Below are 27676 nucleotides of genomic sequence, written 5' to 3' on the forward strand. Positions count from 1 at the left end.
GTTAGCTACTTGACGCTCTCGGACAAAAAAAATTGCTGAGTTCAGCTCAGTTCTGCATGTCAGTTTGTCTTCTCTTCGCTTCTAAATTCATTTCGAGGCGTTGACAGGCATGAGGGAACTTCACAGTGTTTCGTATTTCTCGAGAAGTCTTTCATTATGTGAGGACATAACCCTGTGCTGGCGCATATATTATTTGGGAACTGTGGGCTGTTCAAACAGATGAAACTTTCCTTTCTAAATCCATCTTATTGTGTTTTCAATTTTTTTTTTTTTAGTGTTATGTAATGTGGAGTGGATTATAGATATCTCTCTGAAAGGGGTTTTGACGAGAAGTTCCCGCCATGAACCTCATTGTGGAATTGAGCTTCCAACCCCGTCAAGCTTTTTCTGGGGGAGTAGCTGATAACGCCTAGCTTCTTTATTGACTTTATAAAGGGGAATATTTTCTTTGTAAAGATGTTTGGATTGCACATACTGGATGCTGCACTACTGTGTGTATAATCCTTTTGGATTTTTTCTCATGTGGAGATGTGGATTGTTATAGTTGCTGCTATGAGAGATCTGTTTGCAGGTCTGTTTACTGTAGGCTGTTGATGACCACGTGAGTAATAATGACACACAGACATGCACACAATGGACACACTGCACACAAATGTATAGTATATCTGCTATGCGGCTTTTATGCCAAGTCCTCCCATTTTCAGTGTTTGTTTCCTTTTGATTCTTCTTTCTCTGCTTTGATGGTTTGTTCCGTAATAAAATGTTGATGTGTCACTTCAAAATTTTTTTCCCCGAGTTCTTTTCCTGGGTAAACTCAGAACCACCACTGAAGTGTCATCAATTGTATTGCCTGACAGTTCTAGAAAACTTGAGGATGTTAGGCCTGAATCTGTGATTTGTTAGTGTTAGTTATTTTTTACACAAACACTTAATATTATAAAGCTCAGAAGAGGAAACAGGTGTGCTTGCATCACCAGCTCTCTTTCGGCTTCATGTTTTCAGTTTTGTCAGTCAGTTGAATTAAAATATAGTTCAGCAAAATTATGAAGACATGATCATTCTTTTCCCTTTTTTGTGCCTCACCTCCGTCCATCTATCCATCTGTCCATCTGTCCAATTCTTAAACGTGATTCAACAAATGTGTGAAGAGCTTGTAGAGATGTTTCACACTACAGTTACACGGCAAAAACAATAACTGATATGATGACAGTACGATTGCTTCAAATTGTCACTTTTATTATTGGTCAGTTACTTTTCTGATTAATCATTTAGCCTTGAAATCTGTCTTGTGATGCAAAATGTCCTTCATAATTTCCTCAAGACCTCAGTGACATCTCACAGCCCAGATTACCATCACATGATACAAGTGAATCCCATCCACATATTGAAAAGATGGAACAAGGTTAAATGTTCAAAATACATAGTGATTACTTTTCTGTCAGTCAACAAATCTATAAATCAACTGACTGCTAGATTATAAAGAGGAGTGACATGGTGGCCTAGTGTATAAGGCTGTGATGTAATAGCAGGAAAAGCCTGTGTTTAAATTCACTAACTTAGCCCCCCCTCTGCATTTTAGCGCAAATGGCTGCCACTGCATGTTCGCCCTATGACAGACTAGCATACTGCCGATATATTAGTCTGCCTTTATTCATCTGATGGAGTCACACTCAGGAGGGGGGGGCTCAGGTACAGCACATGATATTAAGCAGAGGTGCATGCCACAGTACATTACTTACTAATACACTTTGCTGGAAATAACAATTTCCCATCTTGTAGTTTGCAAGCTGCGAGTGTTCTCCGCTGTAGCAGATCTATAATTCAGGGAGGCGGACATGGCCACGCTAACCCGGTTTAATGAAGCAGTGAATCTGAGAATGACTCAGAGCGTTTTGTGCCCTTTTTTTTTTTTTTCTGGCTCTGATGCAGAGAGGCTGAGTTATCGCCTTCACCATCAGAGCACTGACATTACACAGGTGTGCATTACATTACGTGGACCCAAATAATTGCACAAAAAAAAACACACACACAAACCTCAAAGCCTTTTAGCTCAAGAGGTCCATTATGATTTTTAATGTTTAATAGCATGTGATTAAACTGGAGCTGGCCATATAGGCAAGTCAGGCTGTCAGAGATCACACATGAAAGCTGTCACCACTATACAGTATCTATTAATGATTGGTATCAATGAAAGAGGTCTTTATTTATTTGAAAAGGTTGCTGAATCTTACATTAGAGCTGTGTATCATGCTGCAGTGTGTCGTTACATTTGTTATGAGGCTGCCGTTCCCTACATCCGATCAGTTGAACACATTTCTTCAGCTCAGCACAGAGTTTATCAGGCCCTCCCGTATGACAGCTGACAGACTGAAGCGTTTCAACACTTCTTCATTCAAAGTTTAGGCTAAAAGGCTCTCAGCAACAACAAGGTCTATCACAGCGGTCGAATAAACGAACTAGAGCGATTACTCCGTCGCAGCCTCGAGATGAACACTGCCTTGGGTCTGTAACAGCTGATGAAGTCTAAACAGATCTCCTGACTAAACGCCACGGCGGAGATGAATCCTCATTCGTCACTCTGACTGTAAACAACTGCCAGGCGCTCAGTTTGTCTGAGAGTAATTGGCTTCTGTTATGTTGCCTCTTTCTCAAGCAAAAAAAAAACATTACTTATGTCTTTACAAAATCAGAGGTTTCACTCATCAATAGCTGTCACAAGGAACAGTGAGGTGCCTCCACTTTGGCGTAGTTTGGCTTCTTTGTTTGGATTCGGGAGGAACAGAGCTCACGCTTCATTAAAGAGTCATCAGTTAAAAGGACAGGACAGCTCGCCCTACACTCGCTGGATTCAGATTCCGCTCCAGCCTGCGTTCTGCCTGCCTTTCCGCATCCATCATCTCCTTCCACTTGGTATGGATGGCTTTGATTTTGCTTTAGGATAAGAATCTGAAAGGTCATGCGGCAGTTTGTCTCTTCATTTCCCCTCTCATATAGTATCTTGCTCTTGGCTTGTCTCCCTTCTTATGGATTCTGTTTTTTCTCCAAAGCCGCCCTCTGTATTCCTCTTTTCTCTGCTCTCGGTGTCACCTTTCCTTTCTTTTCCCCCGTCTGTTTCTTGTTTTCTGTCAGGTCCTCATTGGAGCGACATTCATTCAGACAGCAAGTTATTTCCTCTCTCAAAAATTCCACCTTCTTCTCTCTTATCACAGACAGTATAAGAAATGCCTGCTGTTTTTCCTCCCTGACCAACAAGACTGTCGTTTGATTTTCAGACGTAACTCAGCTGTAATTTTTTTCCCCCTCTTTTTAGCAAATCATTTCTTTTCCGTCTTCAGTTTCTTCAGTCTTGGTTAAGCCCGTTTGATCACTTCACATTCTCGACAGTCGCGTCTGGGAAGAAGTGAAACATATCAACACATCATAGGCAGGCGACATCAAAGGCTGTCACACATTTTAACTTGCCTTTTTATATACTCTCCAATCTTCCTCACACATGAAATGGAAACAGAAGAAATGAAATAACGCTTCAATCACTTGTTCATGTATCTAAGCCACGGTAGGAAAGGAAAGGCAGCGTCGCGAGAGCTGGCAAGTGGAAGAGGTTAACTGCATCAGCGTCACATTGTGCAGCACAATGTTTTATATTTTATACTTTTTTTTTTTCAGCTGCTGTTCACTAATCTTACACTGCAGTTTGTTCAGTACTACAATGTGTGGCCTGAAAAATGAGTCTAGGCAGATGTCACTACTCAGCAAGCAGAGTAAGACATTGTTCTCCGAGCCAGAGGTGCAGAAACAGCCCCCCAAGCACTGCAGTGTGTGTGTGTGTGTGTGTGTGTGTGTGTGTGTGTGTGAGTGTGTGTCTCTCTCTCTGGGGTCAGGGCCTGGCTGCATCAGCCATTCTCAATGCTCGTTCTCCCCAGGCACCAGCTGCCTCTCCAGCCTCCTCTCTGCTGTCACCCCTCTATGCTGCAGGGACAGTCACACACAGAGAACTGAAGGGTTGAAAAATGTACTTTGTACACATGTACACACACTCCAACATCATCGAATGGTGGTTACCTTACTGCAAAGCTGACGTATATAGCACCCTGTATGAGCTATTTGCAGTTTTATTTGAAGTGACGTGTATGTCCCCAGTGAGTATTTTCCTGTTGAAGAGAGAGATAAAAATCGTATTAATACCATAGAAGAGATGTCCAAACTTTTGATTTTCATCATCAACCATCTGAAGATGTTTAATCATAACGTGTTAAAAGTAAGCGACCCGCCCACAGATGCCTCTTAATGCTTTTATATGCCAAAAAAGTCCCCTCATTTCACAGCACCACTTATATGCCAGCCTATACATGATTGATGCAACATGTAGCATACAAGTTTATTATAGTTTTTAAAGACCAAACTTTAACACCATGCAGGAGTATGCAGTTTTATGCACTTTACTCTTTTAATAATGCTGAGCACTTGTTTTTGACTATTTCGTATGCACAACAGTAGAGTAAATAAGGAAATAAATGCCTCTGTTACTCTCAGGCAGGGGTACGTTGAGGTCATAAAATTGAATATGTTTTTGTCAGGCGCCTCGATATTTCCTCAGAAAAAACAAGTGTTATGTATCTATTTTCTGTGATTTAGTTATTATACTTAAGCTTGGACCATATAAGAGTATGTGATGTTAAATGCAGGCTTATTTTTGCTTTAAACAGTTTAGGCGAGAAAAATCAATATATAATTTAGTGTTTTCAAACTCCTATAAATTAATTGCAGAAGCACTTATAGAGCCCAAAGGCATGTCTGCACTCCAAATGTTTCAACAGTAGTTTTACATTTACTTTGGGCTGGACTGTGGTAGGCAATTTAGGATAATTTAACTTTCCAGGAACAGCTCTGTTAAACGTTCACATTCTTATCACATTTCACCGGGATTTGCAATACTTGCTTTCAACTGAGCAACTTGGATGTGGTTTTGTAATCAGGCTCCTATTTACACATTGTAGATGATGAAAATGATCTCTCTTTGCAAATACCTAATCTGTCCTAGAAGCCTCTTGTTGGCAGCACACAGCCTGTACAGTTCTATATTTATGACATGTATATAAAACATTAAATGTGTCAAAATTGCATCTTTATTTAGACCACACATCACCTACCAGTGCATCAGTATTGTCTCCCTTTCAGCCTACAGCCAAACAAATATTTGTTTTATGACATGTTGGTGTTGTAAATGCATTTTAGCTGGTTAAAAAGAGGCAGAAAAGAGATCTTAGATGTTTGGACTAAATATTGAACACTGACATCTCTGTTGGTGCTCACTGGGTCAGCTGATAAGTCACAAGAAAGTGCAGTAGAGTGAACACCATTCCTCCTTTCAGTACACTGGATCATTTTTTTTTGCTTGTTAAAGGATATGGCCAGCCATCATGAGAACAGTGAAACTGCGAATTGCATGTTGTTCAGAAACCAGTCAACAAACAGATAAAATATCTGTTGCCACCAGAGGAACATCTGGTGGCATGTGGCAGCAGCCACACTAATCTTTTCCAAACCAAATTAGCATAATGATTCTGGCTTGGAAGAAAAGCTACTCTACCATATGACCTCAAAAAGGCACTGCACATCATGACGCCGTGTAACCGATTTTCATCAGTGATACCACAGAATAAGTATTGTAGTAATTTAAATAAAACATACAAATAAATCTAGAGCGAAAGCATCAAAAATGAAAGCTAAAATGCAATCTGCAATTTAAACTTACTCTGTAATTGCCTTCGAAGGCCTGCAGTTTCTCATTCAATAATTAAAATTTACTGTACATTCACTTTACATTAAATAAAAAGGAATTCCTTTTTCCCCTAAGTGCAGTGTTCCTACAAATGCATTTCCATATAACTAGATGGGCTTTGTTTAGTGGGATGGTTTGGCAGACAGTGTCCCTGTCTGGTCCAATTACCCACAACCGTTTACACCTAACATTGCTCGTGTCACCATCAGAGATTCAGTTATAACCTCATAAATGATATTCATGTGGAGTGCGTTCTCAGTGATCATGCCACAAATGTTCCTCTTATTATATTGTTTGTCAGCTGTAACAAAGCTATCAGTGTGGGCTCATATAAAAAACATGACCAGTAAAGTGCTCCAATAGGCCTTCTTCTACAGTCGCCACAGGGGTATGTGGAAACATTGTCTGGTAGCTCAACTGATTTGAAAGTTAAAGAAAAAATAGAAATAGCAACTTGATGAAATAATACTTAAATATAGAGTCAGCTCTACTTTTTGATACTTTGTGCTCTGATTTATTTAGAGTTTATTTTAAGTGAAATGGCTAATGTCAAGTTTAAATGATATATCAGTTCAAATGGTTAGCTATAGTTAGCTAAAATGGACGACTAGTCTGCCAAAAATAAAAAATAAAAAGTTCCATGTATACGTGCATCATCCTGTGAAATAGTTGGATCAAAGTAATGACTAAATGGTTGAAATAAAAAGCCTAAAGCAGGGCTGGGCAAAATATACAATGCATATTGAATGATGAATTGGATGAATGGTTGAAACATCCAGCTTTACAAACACAAACTTGACCAAACTAATGTGAACATGTACAGTTAAACTGAATGAACACATTTTTGTGACAATATCCAAGTTTAAATGAATGATGGTATTAAACAACATTCAGTTTAGAATCATTTAAGGATTCAAATTAACATTTGTAACATGACAGGTGGTGATGATATTGGGGCGCTTGAGTTCATCTGACAAAGCTGTGGGGGTTTACGTGACCATTGTCCTTGAATATAATACAAAAACCATCAAAGAGATAAATGATTCGCCACATCGGCCGACCCTTTGATTTCATTCCGAGAGGCTTTAGGCAGCACTGTAAGCAAAGATGCATAATTAACAACATGCGCCATATTAAACGCAGTGTAATCTGGATCAAACCTCACCCGTGCCAACTAGAGCAGATTGGCAGGAAAAGGAGGAGGGGGGCTGAGTTGTTCTTTTGCTTTACAGCCAACTGTGCGTTCGCCGTATTTCATGATCTTTCTGCATGTCTCTTTAGAGGCATTTCAGACAGTAAAATCAATTGGCCAGAGTGGTGGAGTTTTGGCCGAGTTTTAACTGCATCGTGGGGGCGATAGAAATCGAGTCCAGCAGTGTCTCGTAGATGTTTTTGTTGCTGTCTTTATGGGGACCACAAAACCACTGCAGTAATCTCCCTATCTCTTTTATCTCTGCCCACAGGCAAACAGACGTGCCCCCCGGAGAAGTTTGACTGTGGGGGATCCACCAACAAGTGTGTCTCGCTGTCATGGAGATGTGACGGGGAGAAGGACTGCGAGAACGGGGCGGATGAGGAAGACTGCGCTTCAGGTGAGTTCTCTAAAGTCGGCTGTCAGTTCTCCACCATAGTGGAAATGACCTTAAAAACATATGAGCCGTTGTTTCGATTGACTGACATAAATTGCAAGGGGGTGTTTTTAATTCAAAGAGCAGAAGTGAATGGCTTGATGAGGCTCACAGTCAGTAGAACGGTACTCCTACTTCCTACCTTTTTTGTGTTTTATTGGCTTTTATGCTTTCTGATCTCACTCATCATCCCGAAGCCTCAGACGTTAAAGCACAGCAGGGAACACTCCGTGTGATTAGAGGGAGTTTCGAGCCAGCTGCACAAGACAACAAAGTCCCCTTTGATGCGGAGTGATTTTTGGTGGGGAACATCAGATATCTGCAGCTTTCTGTTCATATTTGGAGTTCCCCGTTATCACATTTTGAACCTCTAGTCTCCAGCATTTCCACTGCAAGGCACTCACGACCATCAAAAATGACATCACCTCCCACCCAGCCAATCAGACAACTCAACCGTGCACTACCACCACCCCCCCGCCCCCTGCAGGGACTATCCTTGCCCTACTTCTGAGGTGCCGTGAAGAATCGGCTTCTTCTTTTCTCTCTCTCTCTCTCTCTCTCTCTCTCTCTCTCTCTCTCTCTCTCTCTCTCCCTTTGCCTCCTCATGTCAGAAAAAATTGATTGAGGCAACAGAGCTGTAGGGGGTGTGGTGTTTAGAAGACTTTGAAGATTGCGCAAAGCGGCACGTGGCGACAAGTGCACAGAGGGAGATAGAGAGAGAAAAAAAAAAGCCATCTCTCTATTATCCTATATAAATGATGTTCGTATTAAGAGACATCTGCTCCCTGTTTAGTTGTTTGTATGTGTGGGTGGGGGTTCAGATTGTGAATTCATGTTTATTTGTTAAGAATACACATCTTTTTGAGTTTCCATTTAGAGAGGAAGTCAAATCAATTTGGCATAAATTGAAAAATTAAATCACAGAAATTACCTTCTGAAGTAGAACATCTACCCTCTCCTGCAGCGGCCTCCAAGATACAAGTGCGTTTAATTTGTTGTGCGCTAAAGACACTTTTGACAGATCAGCCTGCAAGTGGCCCGTCATCGACTCCTCGTCTCAAAGTGGCCCCACACACTCGCGTCGGAGCAAGTGGTAGTGATTCCATTGACTTTAGATCTAATGCCGTCCTAGCTTAGATGGCTTTTCACTGCGCTGTCCATTGAGACCCAGTCTAGCCTGTGCTAATCCCCTTTTCATTCTAATGTCTGTATTGATGCGGCAGCCTTAAGCCTCTCAGTTGTGACATTGGGGCAGGCAGCAGGCTGCCGCCCACCCAGGCATGGGCCAAAATCCCTCCAGAGGTAAACGTCGTGCTGTTTGACCAGGAGGGACTGGCTGACACCGAAACCAGCACAGAACGGTGCGAGATAGCATCGCAAATTAGGCCTATTAAGGGCTGCTCAGGCCAGTTTATCTGAAGACTGATTAGGTTCAGTGCCAGCCTGAAAGATATCTGGATGAAGAAGCTTTTAAATGTTACCTCACTGCAGATCAGTCTGAAGGTGACAAGCACTGATTCTACACTGTTATGGTGGTGGTCCGGCTCATAGAGCTCAGGAATGATCATACTGCTTGACATCTGTGTCCAAAACCAATGGTCACACCGCTGCACAGGGTTGTCGGTTCGAGCTCTATGAAAAGGTGAGGCTCAGTTTTTGTTTTCCTAACTGTAACCCTACCTATACTGTCCTGACCATGCCTGGCTGTCATATCAACAACAGTGAACAATGAAAAGCATATGCATTCGAAACACATTCCTCTGTCATAATCCATGTTTTGCAAACCTGTCAAATCATGACAGTGTTGAGTGTGTGTGGTTGGAAGTGTAAATTACACAACCTGTGTGAGTGCAGACTAAAAAGAAGTTAGAGCTGACAGAAGTAAAGCTCGGCACGGATGATAATTGCCTTATATGTCAAACACTGCATGCTGTATCACTCTTAAGTGCTGCACACTGAAGGCTTTAGATCTTTCGCATTTACAGTCGTGCAGTGAGGCGAGGCAGAAGTGGAGGAAATTACCAATTGGGCCGAGCACGTCTCAGTGTGTCTGTTCGTTGCGGGCTTGCTATTGGCACACGGCAGCTGGAGAATTCACTTCAAAGCAGCATTAACTCAGCCGAATGTTTGGGGTTTAGAGGGAGAAGACGAATGACTTTAAACATGTAAAATGATGCAGCAGTGGTCAGACAAAATCGACAATAAAGCTGCTGTATGTGTCCGGGTGCATTTTGCTCCTGCCTGCCAGCAAAGGCTCAGCTGCAAACAGAGCGAGTGAGGCAGCAAATGTAGTTCCAAATCATCTTCGGGCGCAGTTAATTCAGCACACTGAAGCAACATCGACATGCTCGTTCAATAGTCTGTAAAGCCTGTTTCAGGAGGTCTAGGGTATTTGCAGAAGCCCTAAATGCCACATGCTCTCTGCACATGTTCAAAAATCAGCAAAGAGAAATTTAAACGTTTGAATCTTTTTTTTCTTGCGTTCCTTTTTGACACAAGCGATGAATATTCCTGCAGCACACCTCCTCAGCTTTGTGACATGTTTTCAGAAGACTTCAGACACCGTCATTCACACCCTATCTTCCCCCTCACATTTTTTAAATGTTCTCTGTTTAGACCTGTGACAAATGAAGCAAGATTGTAGCCATGAATTCACATGTACTGACACATAAATCATTTATTGGACAGTTTTGGTGACCTGGCATCCTGCGGTGCTGTGTGAACGTGCGGGAGGAAAAAGGAAAAAAAGGGTTTATTCTAGTGTCACGTCAACTCCTGCTCCATGCCACTGCACCTTGTGACTCAGTTTATTCTCACTGGTGGTCAGAAAAGTTGACAGGGTAATAGTATTAGAGGTATGAGTTGTCCCTGCTGCTAATTATAAATAATGATGAGCAGGGAGAAACTGAGGACAAAAATTAGGTCTTTTCCACCAGAAATAAAGTGTAGGGGAAAATGGCTGCTGTGTGCTGGTACTGTTTGTTTGGTTTTACTCAACTTTTAATCATGAACTTTAAAGTCCAAACCCATTTTCACTTAATCTTGGATAAACAAGTGGGAGATTGATTCATTTATACTTTCCATGATCAACAGAAGAAACTCATAAATGTGTTTAGTTTATTCCTTGATCTCATAGAAGTGCCTCAAATCCCCTATCGCACAGTTCTTTCACCAGAGTTTCAATGACACTGCTCACACCAGCCGAAACAAACCATCCAAATGCAGCAGATTTAGTTGGAACTGCACCGAACTGAGTTGTTGAAGCACACCGGGAACCTTTTCCACTCTTGCTTTTGTGAGCGTGCTCATGCTCAATCCCACTAACTGTGAGCAAAAAGACGCTCAAACCCCCTTTACACTTTCACTCGTGTTTAGCTGAATCTGACGGGGAGTTTGCACTCCTAAAACTGACAGAGCTTGAACATACCTAGTTAGCCCCAGCACGCTCTGCTATTAGTAGAAATTTATAGAGTGCATAGCCCGCCGCAGACTTGAAAAAGCAAATCTTTCCGAGGCATCCTGCTAATTGAGTCATCCACATGTTGAATTATGTATCAAGTAGAATCTAGCCCTCACCGGAGGAAGCTTTCCCTGATCAACATTACATTAGGCAGCAGTTCGAGGGAGGCTCCGCAAGAAAGTTGAACTGTCCTCAACCCTCAGCGATGTGGAGTCTAATGTGCTCTTACTCACTGGTATCTCTCCTGAGCACGCCTGTCTGCTGGGATCTACTGCAAAGCGCAGGAGCTGGTCTGGATTTGTGTTTGCTTTTGCAATAAGTGTCAGGTTGAGTTGACTGCCTGGTGTGTGCATATAATATTTCTGTGAGCTTGTATTTTGGCTCATTTCCTTTTATTCATATTTAAAGCTGTTAGGATAGTATGAGGGAAACAATTACTTCCTGCATTCCTCACAGCTGTCTCCCTGCCCCTGTAGTGCAACTGAACCAGCAGACACTGTGCACTCGCCAGCAGCAGAGTTTTCACACAGTTTACTGCAACTGACAACATCCCTTCCTGATTTCATTGAGCTAATTTTGCTAAAAGTCTCAGCACTCATGTTCTTTGACACCCTGCTCAGTCTTAAAATACTCCCTACACTTTGACTTCGGCCTTGTCCTCTGTTACCTTTTCTGTTGCTGAAGATGAGTGAGTTGTTTCTTCTCTATTACTGCTGGCTGTTCTCTGTAAATGTGTGTGTGTGTGTGTGTGTGTGTGTGTGTGTGTGTGTGTGTGTGTGTGTGTGTGTGTGTGTGTGGGGCATCACAGGAAAGGTCAGTCACTTAGCTGTTTCCCTGGTGAGCCACAGTGACCCATCCGAACTGGCAAGCGGTGTGAGTGTGAGTCTGTGTGTGTGGTAGTGTGTGTTTGCGTGTGTCTACCTTTATAGGTTTGTCTTAACTGGATGTTGTGTGTGTGCGTTCTAATGACCTTGCTGCAGCAGCTGCAGTGGACTTCAGCTGTGTGAGCAGAGCGGACAGTTCTGGACTGCCCTCTCACTTTACATATATGAATATCTATGAGAAGGCTGAGAGGATGTTGAGACACAGACAGTGACTGATGGGCTCAGATGTAATTTTGTGTAGATAAAATATAAACAACTCTGTTTTTTCATGCTTACACATAACATGGAAGTCTGTCTTTTCCTCTTATTTGTCCACCTTATACATTTCTAATTTATTGAGCTTCATACTTTCTTTCCCCTACACACACTTGCACCACACACTCATCAGTTCTATGCTTATGTGAGCAGGGCAACCAGTCATCTCCTGCCTCTACATTCTGAGCCACTAGTTGCCGCGGGCAACAATCTCCCATCCCCAAAGCCGCCAGAAAAAAGTAAAGTGGGTTACGCTGCCAGCTTCTGACTACCATGGTGGTAGTCATAGAGGAGGTTCTCTATTTCAAGGAATTTTAAAAAAGGAACAGGCAATTTGTGAAATGAATATTAATGGAGTTTTTAGTAGTAGTCATTATATTATATTTTCTGTTTAATAATGTATTATTCATTATGGCAAGCAAACAAGTTGCCTTTGATAACAAAAAAAATCAAGCAAGCCTGTCTGGAGAAAATTTTGAGAAATTACCGCAGTTAAAGTAAAATGAGATGTAAAATTCAGGATTAGCAAAGTTGCTATCGTCCTTTAACTTCAGAAAGTTCATATGTTTAGAGTAAAGGGTCTGATCACAGTATTTGCAGGATGTTTTTAGTTATCGTCTATTGAGATTATGTTAATACGGAAAAAAAACATTCCATAGAATAAAAAAAACATTACCTCATTTATTAATGCCAAAAATGTTTTATTTTTTTCTCGAAATAAGGATCTACTTCATGCTCGGGGCTCTGTGGTGCTTTTAGCTAAATGCTAGCAATAAAACCTTGACTCACTGATGTTTAGCCAGAACAATGTTTTGCATGCTCCCTTTCCAAGTTAAGCATGTTAGCGTGCTAAGATGTGCTTATTATCAATTATTAATCATTATATTATCAAGTACAGTAGATGGTGATTGGAATGTCATTCGTTTTGCAGGTCATAAACCAAAGTATTGGACAAAAAGCACTAGAGATAAAGTTGTAACAATTTGTATGCTGTTTCACTGTGAACAACCAGTGTCAACCTAATGGTTGTGTCCGAGTCAATGGATCACTTAAGTCAGGATTCATCCTCTGTGAACCATGAATATCTGTGCAACATTTTAATGAGTTTCATCCATTAGTCTTAGAGTTATTTCACTGAGCCTCAAGCACGACTAAAAACCTTTAACTTGAGCACAGTGTGCATCAAGTATGTCTAATTTCTATGTGTGTACATACATTATACATTACATACCTCACATGCAACATATCCATATATAAAAATACATATCCGTTTGGTGTTCAGTATGTTATTTCCCTGCTGTCCTTGAAGCAGCCACACCAAATTATGTAAATAGATGGATCATAAATCTAAAAGTTAAAAGCACTGAGTAAAACTTTGGGTCCCTCTGTGATTTATTTATCATTTAAAACCCACTGACTTGTACAACTTTATACGCGGGCAGTCTATGGGCACAAAGTTGCTCAAAAGTCTTGAAATGTGTTTCCCCAGTGCCCCCCTGTCAAACAAAGTCTGTACATGAGAGTCCTGGTTACACCAAGCCACTCATGTACATTACTAGTGGTATGCCCCCTGTGTAATAATGTACATGCCTGTTGAATCTCCTTAATTATTTAGCTCTGAATTAGTATGGAGTGAGGGTAGAGGCATAACAGGGACAGTGGTTATAAAACACATCAGAGTCAGATGGAAGCTGTTTAATATTAATGAATATAAACCCCTCTCCCTGAACTGAATTCACAACACTTGTTTCTGGTTTCGGGTGGGTTTCCTGTCCTTCTGTGGCGGTCATGACAGTGCCTGTGAATTAAATCAGCGCTAATGGAGAAAATAGATATTGCATTTAACATCTGGTATAATTGCATAGGATAGTAATTTGGACGCCATCTCGCATGCGATGTGTGCTCACCCAGTTAAACTCACCGTGTGGGAATGCATATAATTTTCCACTCTGCTGTGATATTTGATTTCTCTTTTTTCAAAGCTTTTTTTGATATGATTTGATTACTTTTAGTGTCTGAGCTTCATACAGCAAACCGAGAACAACTACTGAGCTTTTCGTTATTTTTTTCAACTGATAGTGAAACGTTGATACTTAGAATTTATAATCTGAACATTTTGAAAGGAGTTTAAGGATGAATTGAGCTGTCTCAGAGTCTGGTTAAAGACGTTACTCTGTAGTCATGTGGCACAGCAGCAGATACTTCTGTATGGCCTCGATGCTGAGTTATATTTTGCTATCACTATTATGAGGGCTTAACATTACAAGAGCATGTTGTTAACTTAAGCTTTGGCTCAACAAAATTAATATTTACGAGCAACAGATCCAGGATCCATACTTCCTTTGGCTGACTTCCTGCGGTAAGCGACATATTTGCCTTAACATTATAATTTTGCAAAACGTAATTAATTTACATTTTTTAATATAGAAATAACTGAGGGCCCATATTGAACCTTATGACAGGCCAAATTTGGACCGCTCGCCTCATTTTGGACACTAGACAGATCAAGATCACAATGACAGGAGATGGTGGTGCTCATACTAATTTTGTCCAGGGGGGCCGCAGTAATCAACAAGAAATGAAAGGTGCTTGTAGCAGCTTTAAATAGTATTCAAACTTATGAATTGCAAATGACTATCAGTTCAAAATGACTGTCTATGCACATCAAATCTGGACTCTAGCACCAGACTTCAGTGTGACCACCTGGGTGTCTTGAGATTTCTCCTGCAGGACACTGACAATATACTACTGCTTTCAAAAAGTGCTGATTTTGTGTAAAATGCTTTAAAGCAGCGACCCATTCCTGTAACCAGCTTTAACTGCCAAAGGCAGCGGTGTTGAAGCTGAACTCCCCGTGGTTTGTGTAAATATCAACTTCAGCTTCTTCCTGTGCTGGCCCCTGTGCCGCTATGGGCTCACAGTGGGAGCTCTGACTCTCTTCACAGCCTGAGTGCTTTTGGCCAGACATGAGTATAGATGGAGAACGCTGGAAAAGGTAGCGAGACAGATAGAGAGAAAAGGGTTTTCATAAGCCTTGTGGTTGGCTTTGTGAAGAGGAGAGGTGCTGTACAGTACAAACTTCTCATTTTGGCATGGAAACATATTAATGCAGTCAGAATCAAGGTCAAGACTACAAAACCAAAACACATGTAGTAGGCGTTCGTGTTGACACAAAAGTGAGTCCAGACAACAATCTGAAAGATGATAATGTTGATGGGTTTAAGCTACATTCAATAGATGTACTAAACATTTAAACATCTTTGGGTTTATGTGTAATAATTTGAGTTATTCCTCCTGTGCCATTTTTCTCAGCTTCACTTCCAACACCGTTCCCGTCTGCATTTGTGAGCAAAAGTATTCTACACTGCTCCAAAATGTACTTAAAAAATATTTTTTTAAATTGCTTTTTGTCCAGCTGCTATATCTAAATTGTAAGAGCTGCAATTTTTTGATAAAGGTAAAATGCGTGTCCAATCATCATGGTAATGGAGTACTGTCGCGCTGCAGAGATGACAGAATAAAATCTTGTTGACTCTACCAAATGTCACATCATCATGGTTGGAATTATTATTTTTTTCAGTTTACCAATTACCATACCTACAGAAGTCACATCGTGGTTGTAATACTTGTAAAAATAATCACAAAATGATTTGTTTATTACCATATTGTACAGACTTTACTGGAATCAGCCTAGTGTGGGGATAACCAAGTGTCCTTGTTGGTTATATACAAGAGAAAGATGAGCCAGGGAGCCGACGAGAAATAACCAACGCACTAGCCAGACAGGGATCCTTTGAGAGAGGAGGAAGTACCATGATAGGGGTCCATCAGAGAGAGATGAGAAGGACCGCCTGATGGCAGAGAGAGCTCTATTATCTTTTGCTCCACAGGAGAGGAAACCTCTCCCCATCTCCTTGTGATAACCACCATCATCCCCTCCCCTCTTGTCCAGCACCTCCCGTCCGTCTCTTCCCCAGTTATAATACCAATATTTGACCTACCTGAGAAACTCTATTTCTATCCCAGCTTTTTTAAGCCGGTACATTTTTCACTCCTGGTCTTACTGGCTCCCATCTACTTGCAGCTGCAGCCAATGTTGAAGAGTCATCTTTGATTTTACCGCGAGCAAAAAACTGAACCTCTGCTGTGCATTTTTCAGATCTGTGAGAATGCTTGTTGCATCTCAGTTGATTTTAAAGTGCAGGCCTCTAAACACTTACATTGGATTCCACTATTCAGCAATAAAGGGAGCGTTAACAGCTTATTGACCAAACTAAACTCAAAATAAATGTTACACCTCCCCGGCCTCAGTGTACAGTTGTGCAGTAGGACAGAAGACGCACGCTGTGTTTCTGAGTATTCTCCCTCTCTGCTGCTCCCCTAGATGCCAAAGCCTGCCCAACCGGTGAGTTCATGTGTGCCAACCGTAAATGCTTGGCCTCCGTGTACGTGTGCGACAGTGACGACGACTGCGGAGACGGCAGCGATGAGCTCAAATGCACATCTCCCCTGACCTGCGGGCCCAACCACCTCCGCTGCAACACCTCCGAGTGCGTGCCGCTCATGTGGAGCTGCGACGGAGACCCGGACTGCTCCGACAGTTCAGACGAGGGGCCCGAGCGCTGTGGGGGCGACGGGGTCCCGTACCTGCTTAACCGCCGGGCAAACTGCACTGCTGGGGAGTTCCGCTGTGCCAATGGGGAGTGTGTGCGGCTCACGTGGAAGTGTGACGGAGATCCAGACTGCAAGGACAAGTCGGATGAGTCTGACTGCCGTGAGTTTCTCTTTCTGTCGCCTTTTCTTTGAACGTCCTTGCCTGCCGCTGCCCGTTGAACCTCATTATACGCTTATGTGCACCCGTGTTTCTGTGGGGTTTTTTTTGTCTTACAAGAGCTTATACATTCTCTGTTGTAGCAAAGCAATCTCTGTATTCATCTTTAAAAAAGGCTGTCCTCTCCGCTTACATTGATGCAGGACAATGATGTTCTGTCTGAAAGGGCGAGAATGACACAAATGGAGCTGTGGTTCTCTTAGAGATGAGGCTGTAGTTGTGTCTCAGTTCCATTTATTGAGTGTGCTGTTGATGTATGACTATTGTCCCACTGTGCACAAAGAAAATGCAGGAGCTGCTAATTGTGTAAAACAAACGAGGGACCATCTCAGTGAGATCGCCCAGCTACTTCTTGACATTCTGATCCATTTATCTTCAAACTTGAGCTTGTTTTGCTGTCAAATACACACCTGTGAAATTTCCTTCAAAATATTTTTTGTGTGAAGGGAAACTAGCAAATGAAGAATATCATTGCCTGGCACACACTATGTTGACAATAAATATCTTGAATCTTGAAAATCAGTCCACAAAACCATCAATAGGTGTCTCCTAGACCACATTTTACCACGATTACACACAAACAAGGGAAGCTGATAAATATGTATGACACTGAAATTGGAATCATTATGGATCCTTTTCTTGCCAAGGCCCGCCCTGCTCTGCCTCTGATTGGCTGGTACTTGCTGCTTTGACCTACCCTGCCTCTGACTGGCTTAGGATGTAGTTAAACACGCAAAATCATCAATCGTGATTTTCTGCCAGTAAGATACTTACAACTGCTATACTATGACTAATGGTATATAATACATTAGCTTTACAATCAGTATGTAGGGTGATATTGATAGACATTGGTCTACAAAAAGCAGCTTTGTTGATATTTCTAAGGCTTTGAACTTGTTTAAGGTCGTATAAGGCTTAGGTTAGTGCTTCTTTATTTGATTCTGCATACTACCTCTATGAATATTTAATTAGTAGCGTCTAATGATTTATTATACTTCAGACCAATCAAATTCCAACACATTCATAGGTAATCCCCACTGACAGTTTTTTTTTTTAATATTATCACTGTGGACGCTGTGTTAAGATTTCTATTTGCTCTGAGACTAGTGGAGAATGGAAAAAAATCCTCAACAAATAACATTTTCTTCCTCGTCTGAGGTGTTACTTTATCATTTAGCACATTTCCACTCTGCGGGGAGTTGGCGTCTGTTTGTTTTTTCTAAATGTGTCTGGTAAAGAATGTGCTTCTGTTGATAAACACCTTTGTGAAGATGGGGCCTTCTGATAAAACGGGTTTTCCTATTTGTTGGTCATTGATGGGGGAGCCCTGAAGGTCTTGTCTAACTAAGCCAGAGTGCGAAGCCCAGATAGCCCCACTATTCATTATCAAGATGTGCGGTGCACACATCAAACCCTCCTCTCACTCTCTGCGGTGCCATATAAGCAGCACTTACAAGAGATTGATGTTAGCCAACTGGATCCCTGCATTAAGAGAGAGGCCGGGAGACGACTAAAGGCAGCGGCTTGTGTTTGTCCGTAAGTGACTGTGCAAACCCATTTATGCTCCGGCTCGCTACTTCTGCTACATTCACATGAGGATTGCTTTGCCATATGATTTAATATTCCTCTATCTCTTCAGCTGAAGACAAATGCTCTTTATCAATACATCCTTATGAATATACAGTGTGTGTGCAGGTGTCTGTATGCAGCACTACGTTATTATCCAATGACATCTCTAGACTGATCTCCCAGATACAGAGAAACGATGTAAGAAGAGTCTGTTCCTCTGTTTGTGTGTGTGTATATATGTGTGCATGTATGTCCAGGCTACAGCAGCTCCGTCTCCATTACATTCACTCTGTTCAGCTCATCGTGTGATAACACTAAATCATATCCCCTCAGACATATATATTGCTTTTTAGTGTGGTTTAGAGAGGAGTTATATGAGCATACCAGGCCCCGTTGATGAAAAGCTTGTCTGTGCTCGGGATATTAATGAAATTTGGTGTGGCCTCACGCAGCCTCCATCTTTGCGTTACTATATTGAAAATCATTCATCACACGCCCGCAGGTTGACTGTCTCTGTCCTAGGCAGCACCTAACACAGGCTGTGAGAGGATATAGACTGCAAAGCATTTTTGGAAATGTTTGAGTTGGGCTGGGTTTAAAGAGAGTCCTCTTTTAAGTGGACCAATATCAGCTCATATAATCCTAAAATCGATCTTTTCATATATTCGGATTATACAGCATTTTTGATGATGAGATTGCGTAAATGATTAAATGACCTTCTAACTGCACTTCTCCGAAATCATTAAAGTAAACCTAAATGCTTTTTAATAGTGCACCAGCTTAGAAAGTCTGTAAAACAATGTACTGCTTTGGTTCTCTCAGAATCTCTCTCATAGCCATGAAAAAATGATTTGATAACGTAAATATACTTAACCAAAGCGAATCAAATTGAATCAGGAGCTGAACAAAATCTGGAACATGTGAATTCACATTCTATTTATTCAAGCAATCAGTGGTCATACGTTAATACGTACGGTAATGTCTTGCCTTTATAAGACAGAGCAAAGAGACTCTGTTGGAGTGGAAAGGTCTCGTGTTGGTTCTGACTCCAGGATGTTGTGTTCCTCTTGAAGGGATTAAAGGGGATTTACAAGTCCAATTTCACATGTGTGTTTAAGTGCGTGTTTGTGTGCCTCTTACAGCCCTGTTGACATGTCGCCCCGATGAGTTCCAGTGTGGTGACGGTTCCTGCATCCACGGCACCAAGCAGTGTAACAAGGTCCATGACTGTCCTGACCACAGCGATGAATCTGGCTGTGTCAACGGTGGGTACAGCTGCCATCGCTGTCTGTGTGTCGAGCTGCCAGAATTTCTCCTCCTCTCTGCTGCTTCTTCACCTGATTTCTTCTGTTATGCAAGTGTCTGTTTGGATCTGTCTCCCTATGTGTCAGTCTGTCTGCGCCATATATTTGATTCAGTGTGTCTGCCTCCTGCACGTCTGCCTTTGTGAACTACTACTACTTAAAAGGAGAGAGTTATGATGGCCGGTGGCAAGTTTGTGATTATCTGTGTGATTTTTATAACATGGTTGCCCCAGCAATTTATTGCAGAGATAAAATGAATTTAAGATAAAAGTAACATCGCTGATAATAAGGTTTACTATAACTCCCTTTGTATGTGCTTGTCTACCTTGTGTTTGTGCTATTAATTGTTATTCAGCTTGTGGTTTGAATCTAATATAGAGTTATGTCAAATACAAGAATTGATGAAGCGCAAATGTAATGTCTTGCATTTTTGGCCAAGTGAATGCTTTTTAGGTGAAGCAGGATCTTTAGGAAGTGTTCATTGCATCAGCGGCAACTGGATACAGTTCTGATGCTGTGTGAAGAGAGTGATACATACCGGCTATCATTTTAGCAGAAGCTAATTAGAATCTTTACATCAGATTATACACTTGAAATTTTATATTTTATTTAATATATTTCATTCTATTGTAAACAAAACAACACCAGTATGACAACATATTGTCATTCTGTTGTGCGTTTTGTTTTTCCAGAGTGCCTGAATCCATCTGAATTTGGGATAACAATGAAGACAACTATGTCGAGACTCAGTGACAGAATGTAAAGTAGCTACTGCAGAAAAAATGCAGACTATACATTATATATTTAAAACGGGTTGATTTCATTAATACCATAAGAATAATAACTTCCTTTAAACTTCCATATAGGTATACTTGTATGACATGCTGGACCATACTGTAGATTATTGTGAAATGAATTGCTATAATGACCACTGCTGTTCTGTTGTGTGGATTCAGCACAGTGCTTTGTGTGAGCTGATTGCATTCTCTCTCTCTCTCTCGCTCTCTCTCTCTATGATGCATAATTTACCAGGGTGCTGCAAAATTATTTTGCAGGAAATTAAGCCCTGGCACTGTGAAACTGGACCAAATAGTTCAGTTTTCATTTCACTAGACTTTTTTATGTTATGCTAATATGAATGTCTGAGCGGGAAGTATTTTTTTGCTGTCACTTGATTCATGCGAGCCTTCAGTAATTTGCCGAACCACTGGAGATTTTAAATTTGACAGCAACACCCTTTGAGATGCACGAGGTTGTGAATCAGTGTGCAGTAGCTTGTGCAAATGTATCCTCGTGAAGTTTATAGTGAAGATGCTTGATTGTACCTTCTGATTTTCTGTTGCAGCCACCAAATGTGAGGGACCCCTGAAGTTTCTGTGTAAGAACGGGGAGTGCATCGATAGCTCCAAGGTGTGTGACTCTGTCAAGGACTGCAAGGACAGATCAGATGAGCCTAAGAAAGAGTGCGGTAAGAGGACTTTGTTGTGACCTTGTCTTAGCTGAGTTTTCACCTGGTGTGCTTATAGCTTTCTTTTACTCTCCAGTGTGTGTCAGCAGATCATTTGTCTCAGCCTCGTGCAAAGAAGCAGCATGTACATATGTATTGTAAATGGTTTCAAGCAGTTAATGTAGAAGCGTAATCATGTTTGCCATGACAAAATGCAACTACCTCCCTCCTATTACCTTGCATTGCAAAGGCTTTCGGAGGCTCACTCAAATTAGCTGCCGACTCTGTTGATCAGAGCAAGAGCCTGCATGAACTAATTACCATCAAACGGTAGAAAAATCCTTCTCCTGCTCTGCGATAATCTCCCTTCTCCGTCTCTCTTCCAATCTCTGTATACTGTTACCTCTCAACCTGTTTTACTGACCGCAACTAAACAAAAGCGATGTCTCCGTTAAGGAAACAAAGCATTGAGAGTTTGTTGCTCTGTGCTGACCTGTTCTTATTCATGAAAATGTTTGTAAAATTATCGCCTATCCCAGTCTAGCCTGAAGTAAATTGTGGAGTACACACATGGTATTAGGCTCTTTTGAAAGTTTATGAGCTTAATTTTCTTCCCAAGTTTCTCACAATAAAACACTATAGAAGTTTGAACACACTGACTTCTTTATTTATTAGTATTATTTTTATTATTTTTATTTAACAAGCCTGCAGATGATCTGTTAAGCTCCTACAAGCTGGAACACAAAACGGTCTTCATCATATAGTCAAATTTCATAACAATATCTGTTTTAGAGCAACAAAACTTAATTACAGATCTTTATGTCCTAATTTACACCACCTTTGTGCATATAAAATAGTCAAAAATAAGTGATTATATTGAGAGACAACCCATAAATTCCAAGGCTATGGCTTTAAAACGTATAATAAACTATAGATCACTGGATCTCAAATCTTACTAGCAACATGATGCATCAATCATCCAGATGCTGATGTCGAAGTGACTCAAGAGGGAGGAATAAGATGAGAGAGTGAGTCACTTGTCTATGGATCACTCGTTGGCCAGTTTAGGCTCCAGGGCAAGCTTAGAAGCTCCTGTTTGCTCAAATGAGCCGCCATCGCAGGATCTCCGTGGTGGAGGGCTAATGGGCTCTGCAGTGAAATGAGAGTTTTGTGACTGATAAAAACATGAAAAAGCATCTGTGTAATCATGGAATACCATGTTTTGGACTAAATATGTTGCTGAAATAGATCTATTGGACATTTGGGAATAAGTAGGCAAAACTTAGCACGTGCTAGTTTGTTAGTGTCTTTGTGTGTTTGTTAAATGCACCTTGCTGACATGGTTTTATCTTCTAATGGTTTAAGATTTCTAACCATGCCTGCTTACTAAGCTGTGTTTGTAAAGTCTGGCGAACCAGCCGGACTGTTCACAGGTTTTGAAGAGCTTGGTAAGAGAGTTTCTGACATGACAGAATGAGAAGCGGACAGAGGCTCTCACCGCATGACATTACCTCAGAGAATCATACATTTGAGAGGGGGGAAAAGTGACAGCAGACAGAGTAGACTGACCTCTGCCAGGGACAGAAATTGCAAGATGGAAACAGGTATTCCAGAGAGTAATACTCCTCCACTTCCATCTATTTCCTCACGTCTCCCTCCCTCTCTCCTTCAACTCAGGTCTTGTTCTCAGCTCATTAAAAGCGTGTCCACACTCACCTAGCTCATCGCTCTGCTCACTCAGCCGTTTACTCGCAAGATGTTCCCCAACCAAAATGCACGCACACACACAAAAATAAATACACACATGGACACTGAAAATACTCCCCATTGCTCTGGAACGCACTGTGTATGCGTAGATATTTGGTGTGATTGCATTTGCAGCACCAGCCTCACATCAGGGGAAAATAAAGACAACACATCTCTCTCTCGGCGCACAAGCTAATGTTTTTCTGCGTTTCCCATCTCATTAGAAATAATGGCATATTACCACAGTACTGACTCATTACTTGGCACACCATGTATTCCTTAACACGGCACCATCACTTCCAGCTTGACTGAGAGGAACAGCTGAAAATAGGTAGTACATAATGGGTTACCATGGTGAGAGAGGGAGAGAAAGACGGACGGAGGTGGGGTGGAGGAGGATCGACGTCATATATGCTTGCCCATGGGAAGGCAGGAGTGACCTCTAAATCATGGCTGTCCTTGGAAGCGACTTGGAAAAAAAACTGTTGTCACACGTGGCCTCTCCTGGGGCGTCTTTCAAAGAAACAGAAATCAGGCAGCCCCTTCAAATACAGCTACATCTTGGTCTTCCTAGCGTCTGCAGTCAATTCTGAACTGACAAGACAGGAGTTAGCGGGAGTTACTGTGAGTGGCAGGTTGCTGTCACCCATCCAGCTGAATTAGAGACGGGAATTTAATGCTGGCGGTCGAAGCGCTCAAAGCCTGCTGGCACTGACACAAAGCAAAGAGGAACAGTTTCTCACAAAAGTTACCTTCACTCAATCTTTGGAATGTCAACTTCCTCTCTTGTTTTTTTTTGTTTGTTTTTTTTATAATAAATAAAGAATAAGTGTCTGACGTTGTGCAAATGACTTTCCTCATAGCTCCAGGGATGAGACTATTCATACTGGGTGATCTTGAATCCCTGCAGTCAGTGTAGTGCTGTATAGTAAACAAACATGTTTCTCAAAGCTGACTTTCATCATTTTAATGCGGGTCATGAGAAATGGCATCAGTTTAACTTCCCTGCGATTATAGAATTACAGAGTAATCACAGAATTTCTCTTGCATGAATGCTGTTTTTGCCCATGTAGTGTGTTACAACATAAAAAGCATTTGCCAACATGGGCTTTGTGTCGTCCTTTTAAGGTCAGTTTGTTCATTCGGTTTATTCAGTCATGATAATATAGAGGGTTTTATTTGGTTAGTTTGTTTGGACATTAAAAATCAGTGAAATGAAAATCGTTAAAAATTCATCCCCCAAAACTACATAGTGCACCGTTGACGTAAGTTTTTTTATGAGGACTCATTTGCTTCCTTGCAAAGAGTTTGATGACAAGACACAACTCTCATGTCTGAACGTTACATATGAAACCTCTAAGCTTAATGCAAAGACTGGAAATGGAGGGATACAGTTATTCTGGTTCAGTCTAAAGTCAACTGAATCCGCCTACATGTCTCTAAAGGTCATTAACATGTTATATTTAGTTTGTTCAATCCACACAGAAATAAATGTGTAAAAACAACAAGTAGCTTTGTGTATGTGTGGGTATTCTTCCTGGAGTCGTTGCCATGAGGTTGCCAGGCAACCTGCTGAACTCTCAAGCGAGAATGTTTTTTTATAAAATGTTCCTTTAGCATCACATATGATGGGGATGTGAAGCTAGCAGAACTGCAAACAGTAAAATCGTCCTTTTTCTTCCTTTGTAAACACGAAACATCCCCCCCCCCAAAAAAAAGTTTAATATGAAAACATATTCACTTCATGAAAATATGACAGTACTACTTTTATGAGGTCATATTATGCTTTTTGGCTAATGTATATGGGCATTTCTCACCCGATCGAACGGAGGCGAGATGTCTCGCTCCATGACTAGAAATGTGTTACTTTACGCACCGTGGGGAAGAAAAGCCAGCTGTGATTCAAGTTGGAGCTTTGTGTGAAAATCTGAAAACTGAAATGAAGGATTTTTTTTTTTTTTTCAGTTTGTTCTTTATATCTTTAACAAATGAAGCTTGACTGTAAAACAACAGCCAGTCTTGGTGATAGTTCACTGATGATATGCCAAACTCACGCACAGACAGCCACTATCCCTGCCTTCTATGACTGATGATGTAAAGCTGCCTGGCTACTGACAAATGTGTTTCACTAGATTGGGCTGGATGCTGTTGACAGAATTAAGCACTCTCGTACTGAGGAGTTTCAGTTAAACCACTCTTCTCTTTATCACCTCTTTCCAGTTGTTCATTGTTCAGTCACGCTCAATTGTTTGTGTGGAAAGCAAACCCTGTCGAGTGAAGTGTTGGAGGGAGATTTTTTTTATTTTCTCGGTGATCTTAGCTTTCACTAAGTTGGCTTACCCTCTGTGATTTATTTAAACAATCTAGTTTATTTTGATTTTTTTTGCTCCAAACGAACATGGAGAGGAAAGTGCCCTGAAGGGTTGATTGAAAAAAAAGTGAAACCCTTTGCATGTGCGGTTGTTAGATGACACTGTATTCTCAGATATATCAATTTATGGTTTATAAAAACTGACCCTAAAATCTCAGGCGGTGACTTTCGTCACATTTTCATTTCATTTCGTGCAGCACAATCAAATCTGACTGCCTCTGCCTTTATTGTGTACCAACCTTGTGCCAGCTGCTTTGACCTAGTTTTAAATGAGAGTGGTTGTGTTTTTTACGTCTCGTGTTTTTCTTCTCTTTTTTTCATTCTCCGGATGTTTTTACATCACTCTGCTTGTATTTAAGGGCTGTGTCTGTTTTAATTTAGATGTCCTCAGCCACTCCTGTCACAGATCCTTATGGGGGCATCTCGCAATCCCAGTCCACAGCGTTAATCCCCTCTACACGCATATTTCATATCCGTGCCGATGGACCTGATTCTTGGTTTAAGGGCTTACCGTGTGTGATGTGGTGTCTCTTTGATTCCCTTTTTCACTTGTGAGAACATCTGATAAGGATTTGAAAAGCATGGAAAAAAGCTGAGCACAAGAGCCGAGATCAAATGGAGATTGTGAATATGATATCCATTTCCCACCTATGTGCCACACATATTTATGCACCTTTATCAAATATCACAGGCCATTCCTCTGCTCCTGCACATTTTTCTGTAATATTTAACAGTAAATGAGACCTTTTTGAATGATCTGCTGGGCGACCATTATGTCTCTACCTGCTCTGTGATTTGCTGCATTTGACCAGTGGCTTCCTTTCTCTCTCCCAGGGCTGAATGAGTGTATGATCAACAACGGAGGCTGCTCCCATGTCTGCATGGACCGACCGATCGGCTTCGAGTGCCAGTGCCCCACTGGCTATCAGCTACTGGACAAAAAGACCTGTGGTGGTAAATAAAGACACTTTAGATAGACAGATTTAAAAAAGATAAATAAATAAAAAATTGGAGTGGCAGTCAGGCTGCAGATCAAGCTACTAGTCTGTCTGTGTGTGTGTATGTGTGGTGTATTGCTTTGGGCTGCTTGCAGCTCTCTAGCTGTCTGTCTTTGTTTAGTGCGCCCAGCCTGTCACTCCCACAGGGAAACGAGCACAGTCACACTGCTCGCTCTCTCACACACACTATGTCCTTCACACCCTTCCCCATCCTTTTAACACTAACGTTTCCCCATCACACCCGAGGAAGAAAGCCTGAGATGTGCTAGAAGGAGGCAGAAGAGAGAGGTCGACGGGGACACGCCCTGTCTCGCTCTCCACTTCTTTCCTCCTGTTAACTGCCAATGACGGCATGTCTGTGTCTTTCTCCAGGACTGGCAGTTATATATGTGCATATTTACTCATCCATTACAGCCATTATGCTCCTAAAATCATTTCCATTTTGAGAATTTAGTTGTCGAGTGCAGCTCATGAGGGTGAATTAGTCACTGGCTGCGTCTCACTCAGTTGATTGATAACTCCTCCCGCCTCTTCTCCCTGCAGACATTGACGAGTGTGAGAACCCGGACGCCTGCAGCCAGATCTGCATTAACTACAAGGGGGATTTTAAGTGTGAATGCTATGAAGGTTACGAGATGGACCCTGTTACCAAGACCTGCAAGGCAGAAGGTGAGTCGAGGGCTGCAAAGATTAGTAGATACAAAGAAAATTAGTTGGTGGAAAGAAAATTAATTTCCAAATATTTTTTTATAATTGATTAATCTTTTTTTTTAAGTATTCTTTTTTTTTGGCCTTTATGGCTTTATTGATAGATCAGATGAAGATTTGACAGGAAATAGAAATAGAGAGAGAGGGAGGGACACGCAGCAAAGGGACCCAGGCCAGGAGTCGAACCCGGGTCCGCTGCAGGGAGGACAAATTTGTCATTTATGATAGTAAATGTCAACTGGGGACGCTAGGGACACATCTCTATCACTTTTTAAAAGCTTAATTTGTTAAAAATGCATCAAAAATAGCTAACCTGAAATGCTATCTAACAAATAAGAACACTTTGCTCTCCATCAGCACCTTCTGAAACTGGCCGATTATGATTTTCTGCTGATTTTTATGTCAGATTATGACAAGTTTTAACAAGGAGCCTGATATGTACAGCACACGATAAACTAACACTAAGCAGCCTACAACATGTGCAGGAAAACTGGAGCTGTTCACTGAAAAATAGGTGTGCAGATGCATAAACTGTAAAATCAGAATGAGGCTGAAAATGAGGATCAGCAAAAATGTAAAATGTTGACGTGCAGATCATGATTTTATTTGTGATTACACTTAGGTTAAATCAAATTTTCTGTTGGTTTATATTTATGTATGTTCATAACCTACATAGTTGCTGTTATAACCAGT

General features: G+C 41.3%; 1 protein-coding gene across 4 annotated transcripts in view; it reads left to right on the plus strand.

Annotated features, from left to right (window-relative positions):
* Nucleotides 1-27676, plus strand: part of LOC119011621 (low-density lipoprotein receptor-related protein 8-like) — an 87276-nt gene that overhangs the window by 37762 nt on the left and 21838 nt on the right. For 3 of the 4 annotated variants that reach the window (XM_037084909.1, XM_037084911.1, XM_037084910.1), the window contains exons 4-9: nucleotides 7246-7374; nucleotides 16394-16783; nucleotides 19552-19674; nucleotides 21059-21181; nucleotides 26112-26231; nucleotides 26819-26944. In XM_037084909.1, coding sequence (XP_036940804.1) covers nucleotides 7246-7374; nucleotides 16394-16783; nucleotides 19552-19674; nucleotides 21059-21181; nucleotides 26112-26231; nucleotides 26819-26944 — 1011 coding nt within the window. The remainder of the gene's footprint in view (nucleotides 1-7245; nucleotides 7375-16393; nucleotides 16784-19551; nucleotides 19675-21058; nucleotides 21182-26111; nucleotides 26232-26818; nucleotides 26945-27676) is intronic. The other variant, XM_037084912.1, reaches the window with a different exon arrangement.

The sequence above is a fragment of the Acanthopagrus latus genome, chromosome 21, assembly GCF_904848185.1.
Source record: "Acanthopagrus latus isolate v.2019 chromosome 21, fAcaLat1.1, whole genome shotgun sequence".
In the NCBI taxonomy this organism is placed as follows: domain Eukaryota; kingdom Metazoa; phylum Chordata; class Actinopteri; order Spariformes; family Sparidae; genus Acanthopagrus; species Acanthopagrus latus.